General features: G+C 40.3%; 1 protein-coding gene and 1 long non-coding RNA gene across 5 annotated transcripts in view; one reads left to right on the forward strand and one right to left on the reverse strand.

Annotated features, from left to right (window-relative positions):
* The window catches only part of FAT4 (FAT atypical cadherin 4), a 186,833-nt gene extending 179,779 nt beyond the window's left edge, over positions 1-7,054 (reverse strand). The window contains exon 1 of the mRNA XM_069557461.1: positions 1,169-7,054. Within this exon, the coding sequence (XP_069413562.1) occupies positions 1,169-6,343 (5,175 nt within the window). The 5' untranslated portion in view covers positions 6,344-7,054. The remainder of the gene's footprint in view (positions 1-1,168) is intronic.
* A 630-nt stretch (positions 7,055-7,684) lies between these two features.
* LOC138422486 (uncharacterized) overlaps positions 7,685-23,005 on the forward strand; it is a 208,776-nt gene continuing 193,455 nt past the window's right edge. For all 4 annotated transcript variants that reach the window (XR_011249893.1, XR_011249890.1, XR_011249892.1 and 1 more), the window contains exons 1-2: positions 7,685-8,017; positions 22,303-22,354. This is a non-coding gene — a long non-coding RNA (uncharacterized lncRNA). The remainder of the gene's footprint in view (positions 8,018-22,302; positions 22,355-23,005) is intronic.

A 23,005-nucleotide genomic window follows, 5' to 3' on the forward strand; every position in this document is an offset into this window, starting at 1 on the left:
AAAGATAATAATAATAAATGAACATTTTAAGTGAAGAAACCCCTCACAGCTATAAAAAAGAAAAGAAAGCAAGAAAACAAACACATGAGCCTCAAATTCACTAGCATGTTGTGTCTGGGTTCCTGCCAAGTATCACAAACCACATTTGATAATCTGTGTTTTTGGCTAAGTGACACCAGAATATCTCTGAAGGGATATATTAAAGGGGAGAGAGAACTGAGGAACCAGCAAATGAGCCATCCGGGGTATAGCTGTATCGTTTCTAGTTGATGGTCAAAACAACATTGGAAGCAGTTCAATTAAAAAAGCAAATCAATGATACACTGAGGTAGTAATAGTCAAAAATATACCCCGGGAAAGGCCAAGCTTGAAATTCTTTGGCTTATGCTATGAAACATTAGTGTCTAACCTATCAGCAGACAGAACAACTTGTACTTATACCATGGCATTGAACCATATGGTATTGTCTCCAGAAACAGCTTCTAATCTCTGATCATTCACAGCACATTACATGCTTTAGTTCAAGGGAGAAGCAAAAGGATTATGTTAAGTCAGAAGATAGTGCCTTAAATGTGAAGGCAGATGAAATCAGGAATCTCCCCAAACTTGGCTCAGCACATTAAAATTAGTCACTGTCTATAAAGAAACTGCCAAGACTGCTGAGGATGTGAAAGTTAATACTGTCCTGATGTAAACTGTCAGCCCATTGCCACTCCCCCCTAGAAAGCCACGCTATAATGCTGACTTCTACCAAAGTTCTTCATTGAGGAATAGAGATTTCTCAAGTCTGAAATTCCTCATCCTCTGGTAGACTTCCTTAACTGTGAGGTATTTAGTTTAATAAGGTAATTTAACTTGAATAAGTGGATTCTTTCCTGAACTTCTGAAATCGCTAAAGAATTCTCCTTAGCTTTACACATAAGATAGCATGAGATGAAATACAAGGTAAAAAGGGTTCTTACTTTGGTTCTGATCAGGTTGAAAGCTAAACTGTATGTATTTTTTGTTAGTCTGTAAGATAGAACATTTTTATATGGTCCTGTCAGTAAAACGAACAACTTAACAATAAAGGTAAATCATTATAGAAAGCAAATAGAAAGAGAATGATCTTTCCCCCACCCCCTCAAAAAATCAACAAATAATTCTTAAGGAATGATAAAATCATTACCTCTGCTCTCTGTGTTCTGGGAAAGGCAGTTGACTTTTCTATGGCATAGACATCCACCAGGTAAAGACATGCTCCTTGCTCCCGGTCCAATATGGCTGCAGTCTGAATGATGCCACTCCGTCGTCCAATAGTAAAGAGCCGTCCAACAGTTTTTTCCTCGCAACGGACTGAGACAATATAATACTCCACTGGCGCTTCGGATCCTCTAGGGCTAGCTGCTTCTATTGATATCACATTGGTGCCAATGGGTTCTCCCTCCTTCAAAATGGTTATATATTTGGGTTGTGTAAAAACAGGTCCATCAAGGCCCTGAAGAATGACGGTCAATTCAGTGGTTGATTTCCTCCTTTCAGGGCCAAGGTCTGTTGCTGAAACTATGAGATTATAGATCAGCTGAGAAGGCACCAGCGCTGAAGCCACTCTCAGATCTCCACTATAGCGATCTACAATGAAGGTGTCTGTGTCACCATTGATGATCTCATACTCCACCTCTCCATTCGCCCCTTCATCTGGGTCAGCAGCCATGATTGTGGTCAGAACAGAACCAATCACAGCGGAAGGGTCTGCCGCCAGGGCATTTTGTGATATAAACACTGGAACATTGTCATTGAGGTCTGTAACCAAAATAGTCACGTTTTTCAAAGCATACCGTCTAGTTTCTATAGGCACAGCTTGATCATTGGCTTTAACGGTTAACTCAAAGAGATTAGCAAATTCCCGATCTATCTCAGCATTAGTATAAATAGTGCCTTTGACTTCATCTATGCCAAAGTGGTTGCCCCGTGGCATCTGCTGGATGATTGCATAGGAGAGTTGCCCATTAATGTCTGCATCGGGGTCATGTGCAGTCACAGAAATGACAGATGTTCCAATGGGGATGTTCTCAACAATAGACTTGAAAATATCCCCAGGAGGGAAGGTAGGAGGATTGTCATTGAAGTCTCTCACGTGTATAACCACCGACATTGTAGATGAACGAGGAGGCCTTCCTTGGTCTTTTGCTGTTATATTCAATTTGTACAAAGACTGTGTTTCAAAGTCTAATTTTTTGGCAAGAAAAATACTCCCAGTGTTTGGGCTAATGCTGAAAGTTCCATGGTTGTTAGTCCCAGTGATACTGTAATGTAAGTCAGCATTGTCACCTGAATCTGAATCAGTTGCAGTAACAGAGGACACGAGTTCACCGATTCTCATGTTTTCCAAAACATCAACGAATAGTGTTGATTTAGGGAAAGAAGGGGTATTGTCATTTTCATCTAAAATATCAATATTTAAGGTACAGGTCGAATTGAGGGAGACTGCTCCTGAATCCACTGCTTGAATTACAAGGGAATAGGCAGGTGTGGCTTCATAGTCTAATCTGCCAATCAGTGTCACCTGACCAGAGGTGCTGTCTATAGCAAACTGTCTTTCTTCATTTCCTTTTATTACAGAATAGTGAATAAGTCCATTATTACCTTCATCAACATCTGAGGCAGATACTCTTAAAACCTGTGTCAGGTTGGCTGCTGACTCTGATATTGTTGCTTGGTAAAAGTCTTTTAAAAATTTGGGAGCATTATCATTTATATCCTTCATGTAAACATGTACTGTGGCCTGATCCTTAAGAGGCTGAGGGAGCCCCTGATCTGTTGCGATGACTGTAAAGCTAAACACCGCAGTCCCCCTCCGCCTCATAAGAGACTCCCTGTCAAACTGATGGGTATTTGTAATTTCCCCACTAATTGCATGCAACTCAAAATCTGGCTGCACCATTTCAAAAGAATACCTTACTTCTCCATTTGGCCCAAAGTCTTTATCTATAGCACTTACTTTGCCCACAAACGACCCAGGTCTTTGTTCTTCTTCAAAGTAAAATGTGTAATTGGTACTGTTAAAAAGAGGTCTGTTATCATTTACATCTTCTAAAATTACAGTAACATTCACAGTAGCACTAAGGGGTTCCACCGCTCTGTCAGAAGCAACAACCAGCAAAACATATCTGTCTTGAAGTTCACGGTCCAGTTCACTTTTTATATACAGTTGACCATCTGGGAATATGCCGAAAGCATCCCCAGTATTGCCTTCAGCAATGCTGTACGCAATTTCACCATTTGCTCCTGAATCCTTATCAAAAGCTTGCACTTTAAAGAATCGAGAATTCACAGGTTCTGACTCAGAAAGGGTGACCTCATAAGAAAGCTGGTCAAACACTGGTGGGTTGTCATTTACATCATGGACATAAACTGTTAAGATGAAACTAGAGGAGAGCTGGGGAACACCCATATCAGATGCTAAGATCTCTATCTGGTAGGAACCAGCATGAACATCCAGGGGTCCTAGCAGACTAATATTACCATTCTTTTCATTGATAGTAAAGAGATTCTTGGGGTTTTGCTTCAGGCTATAGACTACCATGCCATTGACACCTTCATCGGGGTCCACAGCTTTGGCTTGGAAAATGCTGTGACCTGCCTGCCAATTTTCCACCACATTCACACTCTCTACTGCCTGAAGGAAATGGGGAGAGTTGTCATTCAAATCCTTAACTGTTATGTTAACCATAGAGTCTCCAGTCACTGTGCCCCCACTGGCTACTACTTTCAGCTGATAAAAGGATTGCTCTTCTCTGTCAATCACACTTGCTGTGGTAAGCTGCCCAGTAACCTGGTTGATAGCAAACATACCTTTCTGATCCCCGGTAGTAATGAGATAACTGATGTTGGAATTGAGATCCATGGTGGAGGCGGACACACTACCCACATGATATCCCAGGGCCACATTCTCAAAGACCACGAAGCTGTAGGCAGCCTGGCTGAATACAGGCGGGTTGTCTTGAGTGTCCAACACAGTGATGGTTACTATCGCCTGATTGGGAGACTGCAAATTGCCACCATCAGTAGCCACTATTTGCAACTGGTAAGCAGTTTTTTCTTCTCTGTCTAGGGCCATTCTTGTAGAAATAACCCCACTCTGAGCATTGACCTGAAACCGAGACCTGTCCCCAGCTGATATACTGTATTTGATGGTTCCATTGAGACCCAAGTCTGGGTCAGTGGCAGACACCGTGGTGATGTAGCTACCTCCAGGCTCATTCTCCTGAATATGAGCAAAGTATTGGACTGGGTAGAACACAGGGCTGTTGTCATTAATATCCAGGAGGCTCACATTTATGCGAACCATTGATGACTGGGGAGGTGACCCCAGATCTGTGGCTAGAACCAACAGGGAGTAGAAAGCTTGTTCCTCCCTGTCCAAGGAAGAGATAGTACTCAACCTCCCAGACACAGGATCCAGGCGAAAGGACCTCTGGTCGGTCTCAGCTTCCTGTAGGGAGAATCGCACTGTCCCATTGTCACCCAGGTCCCCATCGGTTGCCCCGAGCACCAGTAGTTCAGTCCCGGTAGGTGCATTCTCAACCACAGACACATTATATCCTTCTGGCTGGCTAAACACTGGCTTCTCATCATTCACATCCAAGAGAGTCACAACAAGCTGGGCATAGGAAACCTTGGGGTGAACCCCCTGGTCCCGAGCACTGATATTGAGTACAATCTGGGAAGCAAGTTCACGGTCCAAGCCCCCAGCAAGCCCAGTGGTCACTAGACCACTGTGTTCACTGATGTGGAACCAACCCAGTCCATTACCAGAGACGATGCTGTAACGCAGGTTAGCATTGAGACCAGAATCGCCGTCAGTGGCGGACACTCCACTCACATAGCTTCCCGGGGGCGCCTCCTCGCTCAGGTTCACTCGGTACACTTGCTGTGCAAACACAGGAGGGTGGTCATTGATGTCATTGACGAAAATCACCAAACTCGCCACGGAAGAGCGCGCCTGAACCGCTGCGCCAGGGGGCGCCCCGTAGTTATCCGAGACAGAAACTGTCAGGTTGTAAGAAGGGATGCGCTCCCGGTCTAGGGCGCTGGCAACTTTGATGAGACTCAGGTTCGGCACTTTGCTGCTCTGCACCTCAAAGTGGCGCTGCTCGTTGCCCCCAAGGATCTGCACGGAGATGTTCCCGTTGGCCGCTGGGGAGTCTGCGTCCGTCACGGTGAGCAGAGCCACCACCGTGCCCACTTGAGCATTCTCATCTACCGAGGCGTAGCGCGAGGTGGCAGGGAAGTAGCGGAATTTTACCACGGGGTCATTGTCGTTGACGTCCAGCAGCTGAATCAGCGCCTCGGCACGCCCCGTGAGGGAAGGCACGCCTCGGTCCATAGCCTGCACCGTAAGCGAGTACTGGCGCCGGGCCTCGAAGTCCAAGGGCTCCCGCACCGTGATGAGCCCCGTTTCGGGGTCCATTTGGAAGGGGGTCCCCTCGTCCTGAAGCCGATAGCGGATATCCGCGTTGGTGCCCTCGTCCGCGTCCGCCGCCGCCACCTGGAGGACGCTGGAGCCCACCGCGGCGTCCTCAGGCACCCCCGCCTGGTAGTGGGAACTGCCGAAAACCGGGGGGTTGTCATTAATGTCCTGCACAGTCACGTTTACCTGAAGGTAGCCCCGCCGCTTGGGCTCGCCCTTGTCCTCCACTTCCACCAACAGCTGGTACTGCGGTGTGACCTCGCGGTCCAGCCCGCCCTTGGACACCAGGTGCAGGAACGCGCCCTCGCCGCTCGGGTTCAGGGTGATATCCAGGCGGAAGCGACCCGCCTCGTTGCCCTGGATGATGCGATAGGACCGGTGGTCAACGCCATTGGAGCCGATGTCCGAGTCGGTGGCGGTATCCAAGATGACTTGCCGCCCGCTGCTACTGTCCTCCTTGAAAGTGACCACAATCGAGGGTTCTGGGAAGACCGGGGTGTTGTCATTGAGGTCCCGCACCAACACCCGCACTTCGGTGGGGTAGGTGGGTGAGCTGGAAAGAACCACCAGGTTGATCACGTCGCTGGGCAGGCTCTCGCGGTCGATGGTCGCAGTGGTGTACAGGGCCCCGGTGCTACTGTTTATAGCAAACAGGGCGTGGCTTTCGCTGAGCCTGTAGGTGAAGCCTGGGCGCGTCTGGATGGTGCCCACCAGCGTGCCGGGAGGCTGCTCCTCCAGGACCTGAAACACCTGGCGCTGCTCCGCCCCGCTGACCCGGGCGGGCCCCGAGAGCAGTGACAGCAGGCAAAAGACACGAAGGAGCTGAAACGCTGCTAACGTGGGCAGCGGGAGCCACGCGCGGCCAGGAGCCCTGTCTGCTGCCAAGTCCATGGTCTTGGCTCCCTGGAACGGAGTGATAAAGAGAAGGAAGAGGTGAGGCCAAAAAAAAAAAAAAAAGAGTGATAATGACAGGGATCAAGTAGCACCAGCAGACATGCAGCCGACGGCTCTGAGAGCTCTGCTATTTCAAAGAACTTCCAGTCCAGAAGAAGCAATTCGCACGAGCAAAAGCCTCCAGGTAGCCATTTGGACGCTTAGTGAGGAGGAGATGCCTTGAGGAAAAGCGGCAGGGCATTCCTCGGGCACTTACTCCTGCTTGTGGACGAGTTCCCAGAGAAGTTTCTCCAATCTCCTATATTTCCCCCTTCACTTTATTTTCGAATCCAGAGTCTGAGCGTTTTCGCCAGGGGTGGATAGGAGTTGGGAGAAGTTGCCTGTATTTAAGGTATAGGAGGAATTACCGCAAACTATTATCTTCAGAAACTTTAAAACTTACCCAAGGCGAAGAAACTGAGGAAGGAAGGACAAACTTCCGCAGCGGTGTGGAGAGAACAACTGCGCACTGGGGAGGGGACGATGGGGAACCGAGGGTTATCGAATTCCTTTTCCAAAAGCTGGAGACAAGGAGTTTTCTCGAGTTCCCCTCTCCTCAAGAACAAGGCTGCAAAGCCCTTCAGCAGGGCTGCAGAAGTGGCGCGGAGGCCCAGGCGGCGGCGTCTAAGCTCGGGCAGCCAGCAAACTGCATTCCAAACGCTCGCCGGGCGCTCTGGAGCGCTCAGCTCCGTCCCTTCTCCTCCAGGAGGAGCTGCCGCCGCCCCTGCTGCCTCTTCCAGCCCTTAGGCGGGCACAGGCAAAATCCAGCGCTCCTCAGCATTTTTTTTTTTTTTTACCTCTGCCAGGATGCCTGCCGACCCATTATTTGTACATCCATATCAAGCGCAGGTCCCCCTTTCTTCTCGGCCTCGCCGGCGTCGGGCAGGAGCAGCGCGCTGTCCCCGCGTCCCCTCCCCTCACCATGCCAGGGGACTCCTTCTTCGGCAGTCCCAGTCAGAAGCCCACTCTAGTGCGCCTCGCCCCTGACCTCTTGCCCTTTGGTTTTATTGTCCCGTGTCAGTTTCACTTTGTAATCCACAAGGCTTTTTGTTTGGGGCGGGTTGGGGTGGTGGCCATCGGTCCCCCTTTTCTCCTGCACTGTTGACGGTGGAGGCGGGGAAGTCGGCGCTGGACTGTGGCGGCGCCCCCAGCAGCTCCGGACGGCGGCTGTCAGCGCTCTCCCTCTCGCCTGCCCGGGCTGAAGGTTGCAGCGCCGCTGTGGAGCTGGAGCTCCGCGAGCCCCTCTCAACCTCCGGCTGGTCCCTCTCACTCTCCCCGCCCCTTCCCCGCCGCACGCGCGCGCGCGCGCGCGTACACACACACACACACACACACACACACACACACACACACTCACACCGCGCCGCCGAAACACAAACAGAGGGGGAGGGAAGACCGCGAGCTGAGCAGGACTCAGAAACTTTGCTCGCCACTCATTGATCCCCGCACTTTAGTTCAGCCGGACTCCCCCTGGCTCCCGGTGCTGTCACCTACCGCCCCTCCCTCGCCCCAGCCCCATTGGACCCGAGCTGAAGCGGCCCCGCCTGGCACTCCTACCGCCCGCGCGCTCCGACTTTTTCGGCCTCCGACTGGCTTCTCCGGATGCTAATCACTCCAGCCTCCCGGAGGACGGTAGGCGGTCGGGTGTGGGAGCCCGGCGAGTAGGAGGCGCTGAGAAAGGGAGGGTTGGGGCTAGGGGGGTGATTCCCTCCCCTCTTTTTCTTTCTTTCTTTCGTTTTTTTTTTTTTTCTTTTTGGTCAAATCTTGGCCGGCATCTGAGCAATAACAGCAAAACGCTGCTGCCGAATAGATGGGGGTGGGGTCAGGTTTGCAGATAAATAACTTTAGGGACCGGGTCTGGGGAAAGACCGTTAGATTGTTATGCTAGTAATAACTCAAGGGTAAGGGGGTCGAGAGAAATAAAAGAAAGGCAGGGGGTGAGGGTCTGTTAGAGCGGGAGGAAGGATTAAGCAAAGCCTGTCTGGGAATGCAAAGCGCAGATTTGCTTTAACCGTTTCCTGCCCTTTCTCTTACGAAGGGAAGGAAGGGAGCTGCTGTACAATAAGATCCAACAGCATCCAAACCGAACCTTCCCTATTCCTTCTCTGTCTACAGAGCGAGCCAACTGCAGTCCAGGTCTAACCCTAAACCTGTCTCCACTCGCCCCTCCCCTACCTCCAAGTGAGTAGGGGCACCAAGGCCTGGGCACCAACTGCACTTTGGATTTCCTACAGGAAAAGACGAGGGGACTCCCTGTTTTGTTTCCTTTCCCAAAGTTTGGAATTTTGATCTTTGTTGGGAGTATTGCCCTCTAGCCATTTTCTAGCCAAAGGAATCCTGACGAAATGGTTTCTTTCTGTTTTGGTTTAGTTTTTGTCTGGGGGAAAGGTAGATATGAGAAAAATTGAAATGAATAGAATGAAATTTAAATTTTAAAGTTACCCACGTGCCACTCGAGGCACTAAGATTAACTCCCCTGCTATATACTGTGGCTGATTTTTCGGTATCATGCAGCACTTCAAAGGGAGGGCGTGGAATCAGGAATCAAGTCAGTATTATTTCCCCTTTAAGGAAAACCGATTAGAAAATAAGAATTTAAGCCAAGTAATGCAAATATAGGGCGTAAGTCATACATTTCATCCACAGTGACCCCCTCCAAATTTAAAATTTCTGAGCTGGGAGATGATTTAGACATGAGTAAATACTGCCCTCTGCTGTTCTCTGTGAGTCTTACATTTTTAGTCGTCTGGTTTCTTGTTTAAAATTAAAGGCAGAGACTAGAAGGATCTGGTTACAAGGCTAATTCCTCCTTCTTGCCTAGGGATAGTAGCAGAGAAAAAAGATCTTTTGGGACTTCCTAGTGCCTTTCTTTACTTAGGTAAAAAAAAAAATTTTTTTAAGCAATAAGGCACACAGCAAATGCAGGTCCTCTGATCCAGACAGCCTATAACCCCAAATTGATACATGTAAATCTGAATGGTAAAAAACACTATCAACAATTCCTTTGTTTAGAACATTTACTTCCACGGTTTTCTATACCATATATACCAATATACATATATACACAGTATATATGATGAGTGAATTGGAAAAAGACAAGAAAGTATTTCATCATTTTTGTATTTTCAGCCCATGAAAATTGTAAAAGCATTGGAAGTTATTCTTTTAAAAGAGATATTTAAAAGCGTTTTCTCAAAACTCATGTCTCTGCCAATAAATTTCGGGTTTTATTTTGATGTAATTTAACCCACAAAGATTTGTATAATTACAAAGGGAAACCAGAAATTTTCACAAGCCATGGCTATGATATGTGATTTTGAGAATATTGGGGGTTTTGTTTGTTATTGTTTACTAATGTGCAACAGTTCAGTCATTTGGGTAGGAAAGAGTAGAAAGAGAACATTTAGTTCCTTCTCAGAGATCAGGTATATTTTCTGTTTTCCTGTTTGTTTGGAGAGCCTGTGGGGTAATCTTCATATTTAGTCTCAAGAACATTAATATTAAATCTGCATCATTTATGAGTGAATTTAATTTGGCAGTAATGGGTTAACATTCATTTTGTGGAATAGGAGGAAGTGTAATATATATTTTTTAATTAAAAAATTCAAGATATGACAAAGTTAAGTAATACAGAAAATGTATATATATTCAGGACATAAAATCATTTCTTTGAACAATTCTGAAAGAATATAAAAAATGATTTGGACAATGGCATGGTTGTATAAATAAATGGAAACATTCCATGATAACTAAAATAACACCTTCATTTATAGATAAAACCTACACATAAAATTGCAATCTATTACACATAGGTGTGTAATTTAATGTATGGTTCAGAGAATGGTTTTAATAAAAGACAAACAATGAAGCTTTCCTTATATTTAATTTTTCTTCTTTGGATTTCAGAAATTGTAGTAATGAGTAATGTAAAGTAAGGATGCCCACAACAAAATGAAAGGAAATAAAGACATACTGTAACTGTATGGGTGAAAAAGCAAATTTTATTTTTGCCTTTCCATTGAAAGCTTATCTATTTTAAGAAAGGGATTACTTTGTGAAAGCTTTCAATAAACTTGAAATTATATACTTCTAAAAGAGAAGACATTCATCAGTTTTAATAGACTGTAGGGAAAATTTTTATTTTTTATGTCCAGACTTGAAAGGAGCTAGAATTGTAAAGCATACAGTAAAAAAAAAAAAAAAAAAAGATTTTGTGGCAATCTGCTATCCTAATGTGTACACAGTTACCATCATTACTTCATTAAAGGTCTGAAATTACTTTTTTTTTTTCATGTTTTAGACCCTAGGTGAAGAAGCTTAGGTTAATCATACTATATAATTCATTAGGAACATTGTCCAGAAAAGGATTCTCCCTCTGCTTCTTCCTTTTCTGCCCTCTTCTCTTTTCCTCTCTTCTCTTCCCTACCTTCTTTCTTCCCTTCTCTCTTCTTTTCCTCTCCCTTCTCTCCCTATTTTCTCTTCTACTTCCTTCCCCTCTCCTTCTCCTCCTCTCCTTTCCTCTTTTCTCTTCCTTTCCAATTCCTGCCCTTCTCTTCCCTTATCTCCATTCCCCTTCTCTCTCTCCCTCTCCCATCCTTCCCCTCCCATCCTTCACTTTACACTTTACTATATTTTGCTCACCTTACCTTATTCTGCCTTACTCTTTTCTCTCCTTAGCATTCTTCACTTCTGTTATAGGACTCCACAAACATTCTAATAAGTGGAATGTGTACTTTTTGGTTTCATGTTTTTGCAAAATATGTATTATTTAGTTGTGCTGTATTATTAACTGAGATAAATCACTTGGGTTATATGGTGTATATGTCTCATCCTGTTGTTTCTCTTTTCCACCAAGTGCTATTTTTAAGGTTTATACATGTTATGAGTGTACTGCTTGATTGTTTCTGACTTCTGTGGTTTTACAGTAACATATATATCCATTTCTCTTAACCTGTCTACCTACATGGTTATAGACATCCAGTTTGCCTTCAACTCCCTGACATCACAGATTAATCTGCAGTGAACATCCTTGCAATTTGTCCCCAAAAGGCAGTGAATATTTTGGGGATGTATAGTGGGGAATGGAAGAGGCCTTTATCACATACCTGAAATGAATAGCTGATTGTTTGCTAAACAAGAGAGAATTAAGTTTGTAGGATACAGTGTTTTGGAGCAAGATGTGAACTGATCCTAGAATTGGGGAGCATGAAGTTCAGAGATGGCAAACTTTTAGCAATAGCAAGGGTTAGATATCTGAAGTTAGTAGACAGTACTTTTTGCTGAGTGGCAGATTGTCTCTTGGTATCATTGACACAAGTGGGGTAGGATTTTTGTCCTTATTTATTTTATTTTTCTTACTCTTATATCTGACTCTTTTGCTTTCCAACTTCTTCTGCTAAATGTTTAACTCAGTATTTTAACATTTCTCATTTCCTGATAAATATATTGCTATAAATTTCCCTCGAAGTACTGTACTAGCTTTACTCCACAAAATATTAATTATAAAATGCTACATGCAGTGATGTCATTTTTATTCACTTAAATTTTTAGTAAATTTATTTTATAGTTTCCTCTGTGGCACAAGATTATTTATTAATATATAAATATATTTATAAATACGTATAGAGTAATAAAGAGCCCTCTTCTTGAGCAACCCTGCTGCTTTTCACCACCTTCCCTGGTACCCAAAATCTATATCCCTTTGTTGTTATTTATTCATTGTGTTATATCAAAGTATCTGTGATAGGAATGGAAAGTGCCTGCCATCTTCAAGGAATCCTACCATTTAAAGGACAAGGACTACTCATGTGAAGGAATATATGATAGCAATTAAAAGTGCTCAATTTTAATTTATAAGTGATTTCTACTTACTTCTGCTTCCCACTCTTTGCATCTCCTCCTTTTAAAAAGTTGACTGTAAACCATTTTTTAATTGCAAATTTGCTGAACATATTACAAATGAAATAGTAACTATGCATGTCTAAGAATGTAGTATGTGGGTGTCCCACAATCATTTTTAGACAAATTCCAAAATAAAGTGTTAAGTATCAAAAAACAAAACAAAGCAAAAGTATCTGTGATAAAAAGAACTCTACAGTATCTTTTCTTTCTTATCTTAACCCACTCCAGTGAAATCTTTCTTATCAAAATCTCAGTTGATCATGTCCTTCTCCTTGATTAACTTTACTCATTTCCCTTCCTCGATGCCGTCCTGCCTCATCTTTTCAGTCTCAGATGTTTTACTGTGCAGCGAGCACCCGAAGGTTCATGGGACTTAGTGATCTCGTCCTATATCAAGACTTCAAATAAGTTGATTACACTCAGAAAAGAATGTGAACTCTGCAGTTCTTAGATTCAATGTTCTGTCCATATCCATGAAATTGTTTGTTAACTATGCTATTCAGATCTTATATATCATTGCTGACTTTCTGTTGGCTTCATGTATTGATTCTAAAAGTGGCATGGAGGCATGTTAAATCTGCATCTGTGATTGCAAATTTAAATATCCTTGTAGTTATGTTGCTATTCTTGTTTTGCATGTTAAGACATTTTAATATATATTTTATATTTTATTTATTCTTCATGTTATACATTTTAGATTTGTAAATGCACATATATATATAATTTATATATTCATCATGAATTAAACCTTTCCTAATTAAGGTTTGATTTTCTTTATCCCAAATAATGTGCTTTTCCTTAAAGTCTGCTTTGGTCTAATACAAGTACAGGTAGCCAGCATTCTTTGTTAGTATCATGACAGATTTTTTCCCCCAAATTTTACCTTCTATTCTCTGTACCCTGTTTTAAAAGTCTTTTGGACACAGCATTAAATTTGCAAATGCATTCACTTTTTAAAAAATTTATTCACACTTAACATTTATACTTAAATTCTGTTTAAATCTGCTATCTAACTTTGTGCTTCACTATTTTTCTCTAGTTTTATCTTTTGTTTATCTCTATGCTTCTTACTGGAGAAGGCAATGGCACCCCACTCCAATACTCTTGCTTGGAAAATCCCATGGACGGAGGAGCCTGGTAGGCTGCAGTCCATGGGGTCGCTAAGAGTCGGGCGGGCACGACTGAGCGACTTCACTTTCACTTTTTGCTTTCATGCATTGGAGAAGGAAATGGCAACCCACTCCAGTATTCTTGCCTGGAGAATCCTAGGGACAGAGGAGCCTAGTGGGCTGCTGTCTATGGGGTCGCACAGAGTCGGACACGACTGAAGCGACTTAGCAGCAGCAGCAGCATGCTTCTTACCTGTTTTTAATTAATTAGGTATTTCTTTCACTTTCTGCTACTACTTTGGGTGATATATGCTCTGTTTTATCTATTTTCATTTTACTTCAAGAAATTACAAAATTATTCTTCTCAAAGTCTAAACTAGTTCAATACCTTATGAAAAAAGGAGAGTTCTTCAACAATACATTTTAAATACACATTGGTTTACTTCCCAACTTACATCTTAATTTGGTATTGCTTTTTAATTCTTTTATTTAAATTTTAATCTTGCATAACATTTTTTATTTTTTAAAAAGCAATAATGTAACACAGTTTGTTGCATTTCCATCTTTCTTCTATCACAAACATTCTATCCTGGATCTCCTGTATTTTGTCTGCAATATGGTTTTCTGAATTTCATTTTGGAATGGGAAGCTTTTGATAGAAACACTTAATAGTGCCCCTGTTCTTGAAATACTTTTTCTTTAAAGATAAGTTTATAAATTCAAAATTAATTAGAGTCATTTAGACATAAATTTTTTGTCACATGCCATACTAATGCAAATATGAAAAAAGACATTTAAAGAAATAAATTAGGATATTTCTAATACTACACATTGATATTTTAATTCACATGAATTTTTTCAGAATCATCATTATATTTATCAACACAATTTAATCATACAGAAGTTGGACTCTCCTTTTACTGTCAACCTAATTCCTATTTTTCTTAATTTTTCATTCAAGCTATTTTGTGATTTTTTTCTCATTAATTCCTCTTGAAATGCCTCTGTTTTATGTTTTGCAGTTTTGATTTTTATTTATATGTAGGTGCAAAATGTTTTTTAATCATAGTTGGAAATTGAAGTCTTCATGATGCAAATCATACTTCCGTTATTTCTGAAAAGTGTTCAGCCTTTATATTTGTATTTGCAGATCTTACTCTTGGCTTTGTTCTCCTTGTTCCTTCCGGAACTCTACTTAGAGACATATTAGAACTTCACATGATATCTTGTAAATCTCAATATCAACTTAATATTCTCTTTTATTTTCTCCATGCTTAATTTTGAATATCTTTTTCTGAATTGTTTTCTAGTTACTAATTCTGTCTTTAGCTGTGTCTGCTAAGTTACTTCAGTTGTGTCTGACTCTGTGTGACCCTATGGACTGTGACCCACCAGACTCCTCTGTCCATGGGGATTCTCCATGCAAGAATACTGGAGTGGGTTGACATGCCATTCTCAAGGGGATCTTCCCTGTGTCTAACCTACTTTTAAACTCATCTACTTACTATCAGTTTAATTACAGAATTCTTATACCTTAACATCTTGATATGTTTTGAAGTTAGCTATCCCCTGCAGACCTGGAGAAGGAAATTGCAACCCACTTCCGTATTCTTGCCTGGAGAATCCCCATGGACAGAGGAACCTGGCAGGCTACAGTCTGTGGGGTCACAAGAGTCAGACACAACTTAGTGACTAAACCACCACCATCCCCTTCAGATATTTTCAAGCTTGTTTTTCCTTCCTTTGAACATGTTAAACATAAATTTTGGTGTTATTTAGATAGGTATGTGAAGATTCCAGTATCAGACATATTTAATCATGTTTATGCTTTTTATTTTTATTGCTAGTTTTAGCTCATAGTAAATTGTTTTCTCGTGTGATTAGTTACATTTGAAAATAAACTGATCATTTTAATTGGTAAATTATTTGTGCTATTCCTTGAAGCTTAGGATTGGTGTGCTCCCATAAAGAAGAGCTGATTATACTTCCACTAGGTGCTTGTGGGTTACTGTTAGTCTGCAACAACTACTGTTGTCTTTGAAGCTAAGATGCCAACAGCAGAAGAGCAACATTTTTATGAATCACTAAGTAATGCTGTCAAGTAAACCATAAAAAAATACTTTCTCATCACTTTGGACTTTTATGTAAAGACAGCATACACTCATTTAGCTTGTTGTCATGTCATTTTTTATAAAAAGGAAAGTATAAGCAAAATAAATTGAACAAGGCACTCTCAGATCCTTTTCACATTGAAAATCCAGCTCAAAGGTATATAGCATTTATTGAAAAAGTATTCCATTTTGCTTCTGACTTTTTCTAACATACTAAAACTGCATGTTTAATGTTCATGTGTAGTCAATAATAGTTGTCACAATTGCTACCAGGCTTTTTTCCGATATGATGTATATCCTAACTACTAAATGTTAAACTAGGACCAAAAAAAGCAGAATCTTAGAACAATTAAATATAGTGTGTTTACAACTTGGGTTTTTTTTTTTCCTTGTACCTCTTCAGTAATGTGGGGGCTTCCCTGATAGCTCGGTTGGTAAAGAATCTGCCTGCAATGCAGGAGGCCCTGGTTCAATTACTGGGTCGGGAAGATCTGATGGAGAAGGGATAGGGTACCATCCACCCTAGTATTCTTGGGGACTTCCCTGGTGGCTCAGACAATAAAGCATCTGCCTACGATGAGGGAGATCCAGGTTCAAACCCTGGGTCGGGAAGATCTCCTGGAGAAGGAAGTGGCAATCCACTCCGGTATTCTTGCCTGGAAAATCCCATGGATAGAGAAGCCTGGTAAGCTACACTCCACGGGGTCGCAAAGAGTCGGACATGACTGAGCGACTTCACTTTCCCTTATGGCTCAGCTGGTAAAGAATCAGCCTACAATGTGGAAGACCTGGGTTTGACCCCTGGGTTAGGAAGATCCCCTGGAGAAGGGAAAGGATACCCACTTCAATATTCTGGCCTGGAGAATTCCATTAACTGTAGAGTCCATGGGGTCATAAAGAGTCTGACACGACTAAGTGACTTTCAGGAATGTGATTTTGAGTGCTGCCTTATGCCTTCAACTTCTCCATACTTCAGTCTAAAAATTGCCAAGGCAATTTTATTTTCAGTTTTTTTGGAGAAGGCAAGGTGACTAGGTATATCTGGTTATGAAGATAACTAGCTATCCTAACATTGGACTTAGGAGCTCCAGCTTTAATAAGAAAAGTTCCCTATTAAATCCCACTTCCTCTGAAAAGGCTGTAGGTTTTCATCCTGTACCACAGCTTAAAAGTCAAAACCATGTTAGTGAAGTTTGGCAAATATCCTTAGAGCCAAAGCTACTTCAGTGTTGGATTTTCCTCTATGGGTTCTCATCTAGACTAGATATGGTAATTCCTGACTATCATATCATGTTATCTCTTTGATCTTTTAAGAAACTATTTTAAAATTTAGTAATTTTAGTGGTTTTGAGTGGTAAATAATAGCCTAGCATATTAACAGAATAGGAAGTCTATTTACCTTATTTCTTCAAATAGTTTCCTTTTTCCATTTGTTTTTCCTCTTTTGGGCAATTTTATTATTTGATATTTACCTATAAGTCAGGTCTCTTTAGCTTTTCTTCAGGTTTTCTAGAAAATTTCTCTATCTGATGTTCCAACTTAACTAATTTGATATTCAGGTATATTCAATATATCACTGTTTACTCTTTTGTACTCTTTATATTGGGCTTTCCTGGTGGCTCAGAAGGTAAAGAATCTGCCTTTACCTTAATGCCAGTGTGGGAAACCTGGATTTGATCCTTGGGTCATGAAGATACCCTGCAGAAGGGAATAGCTACCCTCTCTAGTATTCTACTCAATTTTTTTCATACTAACCAAATAATTATACTTCATTCATTTTAAAGTGAATTTTAATTCTTGTTTTATATTGACAATATCTGTGCATTAATTGTCTATCTGTGCTGTTCTTTACTTGCAAAGCTGTGTCTGACGCTATGCAACTCCATGGAATACTGGAGTGGTTGCCATTTCCTTCTCTAAGGGATCTTCCCAACCCAGGGGCAAATTCTTTACTGCTGAGCCACAAGGAAGCCCCTATCTGTGCTGAGGAGTGATCAAAGGCCAGACCTCAGCCTGTGAGTTTAAAGTAGGGTTTGGCAATTTTTTTCTATAAAAGAGAAAATTGTAAATACTTTAGGTTTTGAAAGCCAGACAGTCTCTGTCACACCATTTAAACTTTCCCTATAACGTGACAGCAGGTATAGATAATTTGGAAATTATTGGGAATGATTGTGTTCCAATAAAAATTTATTTACAAAAGCAGGAACTAGGCTCAATTGCATAGGAGATAAGCTTGGTACTGAAATCTCTACCAGATGACCATTGCTGATCATTCCCATTTGTAATCCTTTATTTTTCCACCTATATAGGTACATGTATATAAAGTCAGTATTTTGAATATGATTCAAGATTTCTGTATGTTTTACGAAAACTGCTTTTCTAACCTTCTGACCTTTTGTGATCTTAAATTTAAAACTTTGAGGTATAGTATGATTGGGAAGTGACAATCTCCCTAAATTGTAATCTACAGTCAGAGATTTTTAGAGAGTAAGACAGAATATTCAATACCTAAGGGCAGCTCTTCAGAGTGTACTTATTTCATGAGAACACTGATGTCTTGGCTGCTGCTACCAATTTCTGCAGGGAAGCAGGCAATAACAGCCTGAAGGCAACATAGGGTAGAGGCAAAAGCTATTTTTTCCCTAAACATTCATTCTTTCTAGTCTTTATAAAAATTTTCTGGCCCTTATGACTTGATACTTAGCTTTTTCCTTCCATTTTCCATATCTCTTTTTTATAATATATATACATATATGTATATATATAATTATATAACATATATGTTTACCCTTTTTTTTTTTTCTGGCCGGTGTTCAATTTCCAAAGATTATGGAACCACAAGTGTATGTAAATAAATCTGAAACTACATGATGAAAACCAAAATCATATTCTGTAACATCACACTTATGAGAGAAACCAAATGAAGGGTTAGCTTTGGAATCCTTCATAATATAGTACATGTGAGTATGTGAGCAAACCCACTGGAATGGAAATTGCTTATACTAAATGTGAGACTAGGTTTCTGAATATTGTGGCATTTGCCACAGACTAGTAATTACGTACCATAATTTGGAGAAACTGCTCAGTCAAACAACTGTTTGTGACAATCTACTTTTTTGTTGAAATGTATAATGTATCATGGATTGGTTATCTTTTAATTTTTATTAGGTATAGGTATACTGTTTATCTCAAACCAAAAATTTATAAATATGGGTAATAGTTAATGGTTTCATTAACATTAAAATGAACTTGATGTTGAATTTCATGCTGGAATATAAAGAGAATTAAGAAAATGGATACCTCTAATATGACCAACCTAGATAGCATATTGAAAAGCAGAGACATTACGTTGCCAACACAGGTCCATCTAGTCAAGGCTATGGTTTTTCCAGTAGTCATGTATGGATGTGAGAGTTGGACTGTGAAGAAAGCTGAGTGCCAAAGAATAGATGCTTTTGAACTGTGGTGTTGGAGAAGACTCCTGGGAGTCCAATCAGTCCGTTCTGAAGGAGATCAGCCCTGGGATTTCTTTGGCAGGAATGATACTAAAGCTGAAATGCCAGTACTTTGGCCACCTCATGCGAAGAGTTGACTCATTGGAAAAGACTGATGCTGGGAGGGATTGAGGGCAGGAGGAGAAGGGGACAACAGAGGATGAGATGGCTGGAGGATGGCATCACTGACTCGATGGACGTGAGTCTGAGTGAACTCCAGGTGTTGGTGATGGACAGGGAGGCCTGGTGTGCTGCTATTCATGACATCGCAAACAGTCGGACACGACTGGGCGACTGAACTGAATATGTATAGATAAACGTCTTAGAGAAGTGTTAAATAAAATGGTATGATAGTCAGTGTAGTTTTACTAGACTTTGAACATATGAAAACATTTGAAAATACAGGACAATTTAAGCTATAACTTCCATCTATAATATGGGTATGGAGAATTAGGAGAATCTTACCAGAAGTGTTGATTCTAATGAAACAAATAATCTTGACCCACAGCTAACATGTTATCTTAGTTTGTGTTTTACCTTTATTTGAGATGATGAAATACAGACTAATATAATACACCTTTGTGTTATTGCCTAATGAGCATATTCCCTTGCCATTATAATAATTATACATAAATTTTAATTGGATGAATAATATTTATAACATGAATAGGCCAAAACTTATTAATTTTCTTTCAGTGTTGACCTTCAGGATGTTTTCAGGTTAATTTGCTATTAAATTCATGCTTTGATAAATATTACTCACTTCTCCAAACAAAATTTACTGAAAACTGTGTATCAGATACTTCAAAAGCTACAGTGGTGAGACAGTGGTGAATAGAACAGACATAGCTTCTGTCATCTTTAGTCAAATTGTAGAAATTTTTAAAAGAATTTAAACTTTTAAGGACCCTTTTTACTTATTGCCAACTTGCCTTCTAGAAAGAATCTATCCATTTGTAATTGAAACCAAAGTATATCAGAGTTGTCCTCCCAGAAAAACAAAGAAATACATTTGAATATAATATCTCTTAAATCCTGGTTTATTTATAGGGGATTAAAAGATGTCTTCTTCTATCATATATTTCTATTATATTCATAAATTAGCTATTTGTTTTCATTTTTAAAAGAAATTATTATGTGTTGTTAATTTAATTAGTTTGGGTCTCAAAACTGTTTTTCAGTTGTTGCTGCTATAGTTGCTAAATCAATTTATTTTCCTGTATAAATGCCTAGCTTTGTTTTAACTTTGTAATTCTGTCCTTTATCCAGAGGCTAAAATAATTATTGATGAAACTTTAATTCTGGTTTTATCTTTCTGTTCTTCCTTCTATTAAATACTTCTTTATCCTAATTAGATCAAATGGCATAATGCCACCAGAGCAGGGACAATAAAACATTTTCTTTTCTCTAAAGATAGCATGATGTCTGAAATTCAGATAGCATTCAACAAATGTCTGCCCAATTTCATCCCAGATAGGATGCCTAAAATTAAAAATACTTTTATAATCTTAAAAAGCAGTAATAAGTGGTTCGAATGGTATAGTTTAAAACATTGTTTTCTAAAATGTGGTAAAGGGTGGTACTCACAGATAATTCCAGGAGGCTCAGAAGAGGATATTGAACAGCAAAAAAGAAAATGAGACTTAAAAAAAAAAAAAAACCAAAAAACACTAAGGTGCATGTTGTGGCTTGACATTCACCTTCCATTCAAACCTTCCAGTCCACCTCGTGTGCACTTCTAGAGGCTTTTCTTCAGACACCCTCTCAGCCATGGTTGTTCATACAATGGTCCTTTGTTCAAATGCAACCACTTGGAGTCTGTTAGGTAAACATGGGCAGAGGCCATCTTCATTCTACTTCAGCCCGTTTTCTGCCAGCCAGCACAGCTGTGAATGAAGGTCCATACTGGTGTGCCACTGTCCAATCCGTATGTATAGAGAAGTAATAATTGCATCATTTGCAGTTACCACAATTTCTAACCGCTGGACCTCAGTTACTTGCTGGTGTTGGTGAAGTTAATTATTCTAGTGGTGGACTCCTGTTTTCCACCTTGCTGATTGTGGCAAAATTCACAGTGCTCATGATGGGGCATTTCTGTTTCTCTCACCATGCCTGCTACAAATCTGAGAGCACGAAATTCCCTAAACATTCTTCCTGAAACAGCTATACTGTCTAATAGTCCCTATAACTCGATGTTGACTGACACAATCACAAATTATAAAAATTACTCCACTTCTGTTTCTCTTTAAAATAAAGGAGAAATTCTATTATTGGAATTAGACTATTACCTCCTATTTAACATCACATATCTTTCTTCTGAATAGAGAGTGTTCTAAGTGAATAGACACATACGACAAGCATAATTCATGGAGATTTGATTAACATGAGACTGTTTGAACACAATATAGATTCTCCTTAATAAAGAAGATTAAAGTCTAAAATGTCAGAAGTAATGAGCACAATATAATTGGGGAAAAAAAACCTTTAGAACTTGGCGTATACTAGAAGACAAAGGAAAAATAACAGAGGATCTCAGTAGTACTTGAGCATTTGATATTTTATGGTACTCAACACTCTTATTAAAAGAAAGAGTGCATTATCTGTACTATTTAGCTGGAATATTCCAGATGTCTCTAGTCTTTATAAACATATCACAACATCTTAATTCTGTGTTTATTTGAATTGCTCCTTAGTCATGTCTCTTTTTCATTCCATTCTTAATCACTGAGTCTGTGATTAAAAATGGCAAACATGTGTTTTAAGAGAAACTAAGCTGTGATTTCAGTTGTGGGTAGTAATTTCAGAGTGGCAGAACACATTAACCCCTTCCTTTCCACCCTACACATGAATACATAACAAGACAAAGGAAACAGGAAACACAAATAAATCAGCAAAGCATAGAAAAATGAGCTACTTTTCAGTTCAAATGCTTTGTATGGTTTTGCCAGCAGAAGATGAAATGGTTGAAAGGCATCACTGCCTCAATGGGCATGAGTTTGAGCAAATTCCAGGAGATAGTAAAGGACAGGGAAGCTAGGCAGGTTACAGTCCATGGGATCTCAAAGAGTCAGACATGACTTAGCCACTGAATAACAACAACTGAGGAGAGGTTTCTGAAGGAACAAACAAAAGAAAAGTGACGGTTCAATATTTATAAAACAGTGTTCAGCTAAAATAACACAAGCAATCACAAATAGGATACTATTGTGGTTAAGACTCTTGATTTTTGCTCTCAAAGAAAGATCAGTTTTAGAATCTGACAATCATTGGATTCTACTGACTCTGCTTTCTTCTCTTTTCAGGGTCAAGTGTAAGTCATTTCACCATTCCAGGATGGACTTCTTCATTTGTAAAGTAAGAAAAATCAGCTCATGAGTTAACTCTAGGTTGATTATCATCAACCAGAATATGAGATATATGTCAATTTAATTAGGAATGGTTCTAGATAAAAGTTAAATACTGTTAATCATATCTATACTGGGAAAATATTGAAAACATAATTTCAATTTTCATGGAATGGAAACAATTTTATTTATTTAAAAACAGCATTGAAAGTGAAAGTGTGAAAGTGTTACTTGCTCAGTTGTGTCCGACTCTGCAACCCCATGGACTATAGACTACCAGTTCCTTCTGTCCAGGGAATTCTCCAGACGAGAATACTGGATTAGATTTATGGAGTGTCATGAATTATGGTATATTTCTAAAACCTTGGAGCAAAAAAATAAAAATAATGTAAAATAAATGTATTTGAATATTGATGGGTAAGGTCAAATGTTATTGTATGGTTGTGTGAAAGACAATACTAATTGTATATTTATTTTTAAATAAATCTGAATAAGTTCAATGGAGTAGATTCAGACAGAACAATCTGTTAAAAAACTTAATTAAAAAAAAAAAGCCTGTATAAAGTTGAAGCAAAGTCTATTTAAGTAATACGTAGACAAATATAGTAACACATACAGAAATATTTCAGAAAATCTAAGTTTTGTTGGCTCCAAATTTTTA

This window comes from Ovis canadensis, chromosome 17, assembly GCF_042477335.2.
Source record: "Ovis canadensis isolate MfBH-ARS-UI-01 breed Bighorn chromosome 17, ARS-UI_OviCan_v2, whole genome shotgun sequence".
Taxonomy (NCBI): domain Eukaryota; kingdom Metazoa; phylum Chordata; class Mammalia; order Artiodactyla; family Bovidae; genus Ovis; species Ovis canadensis.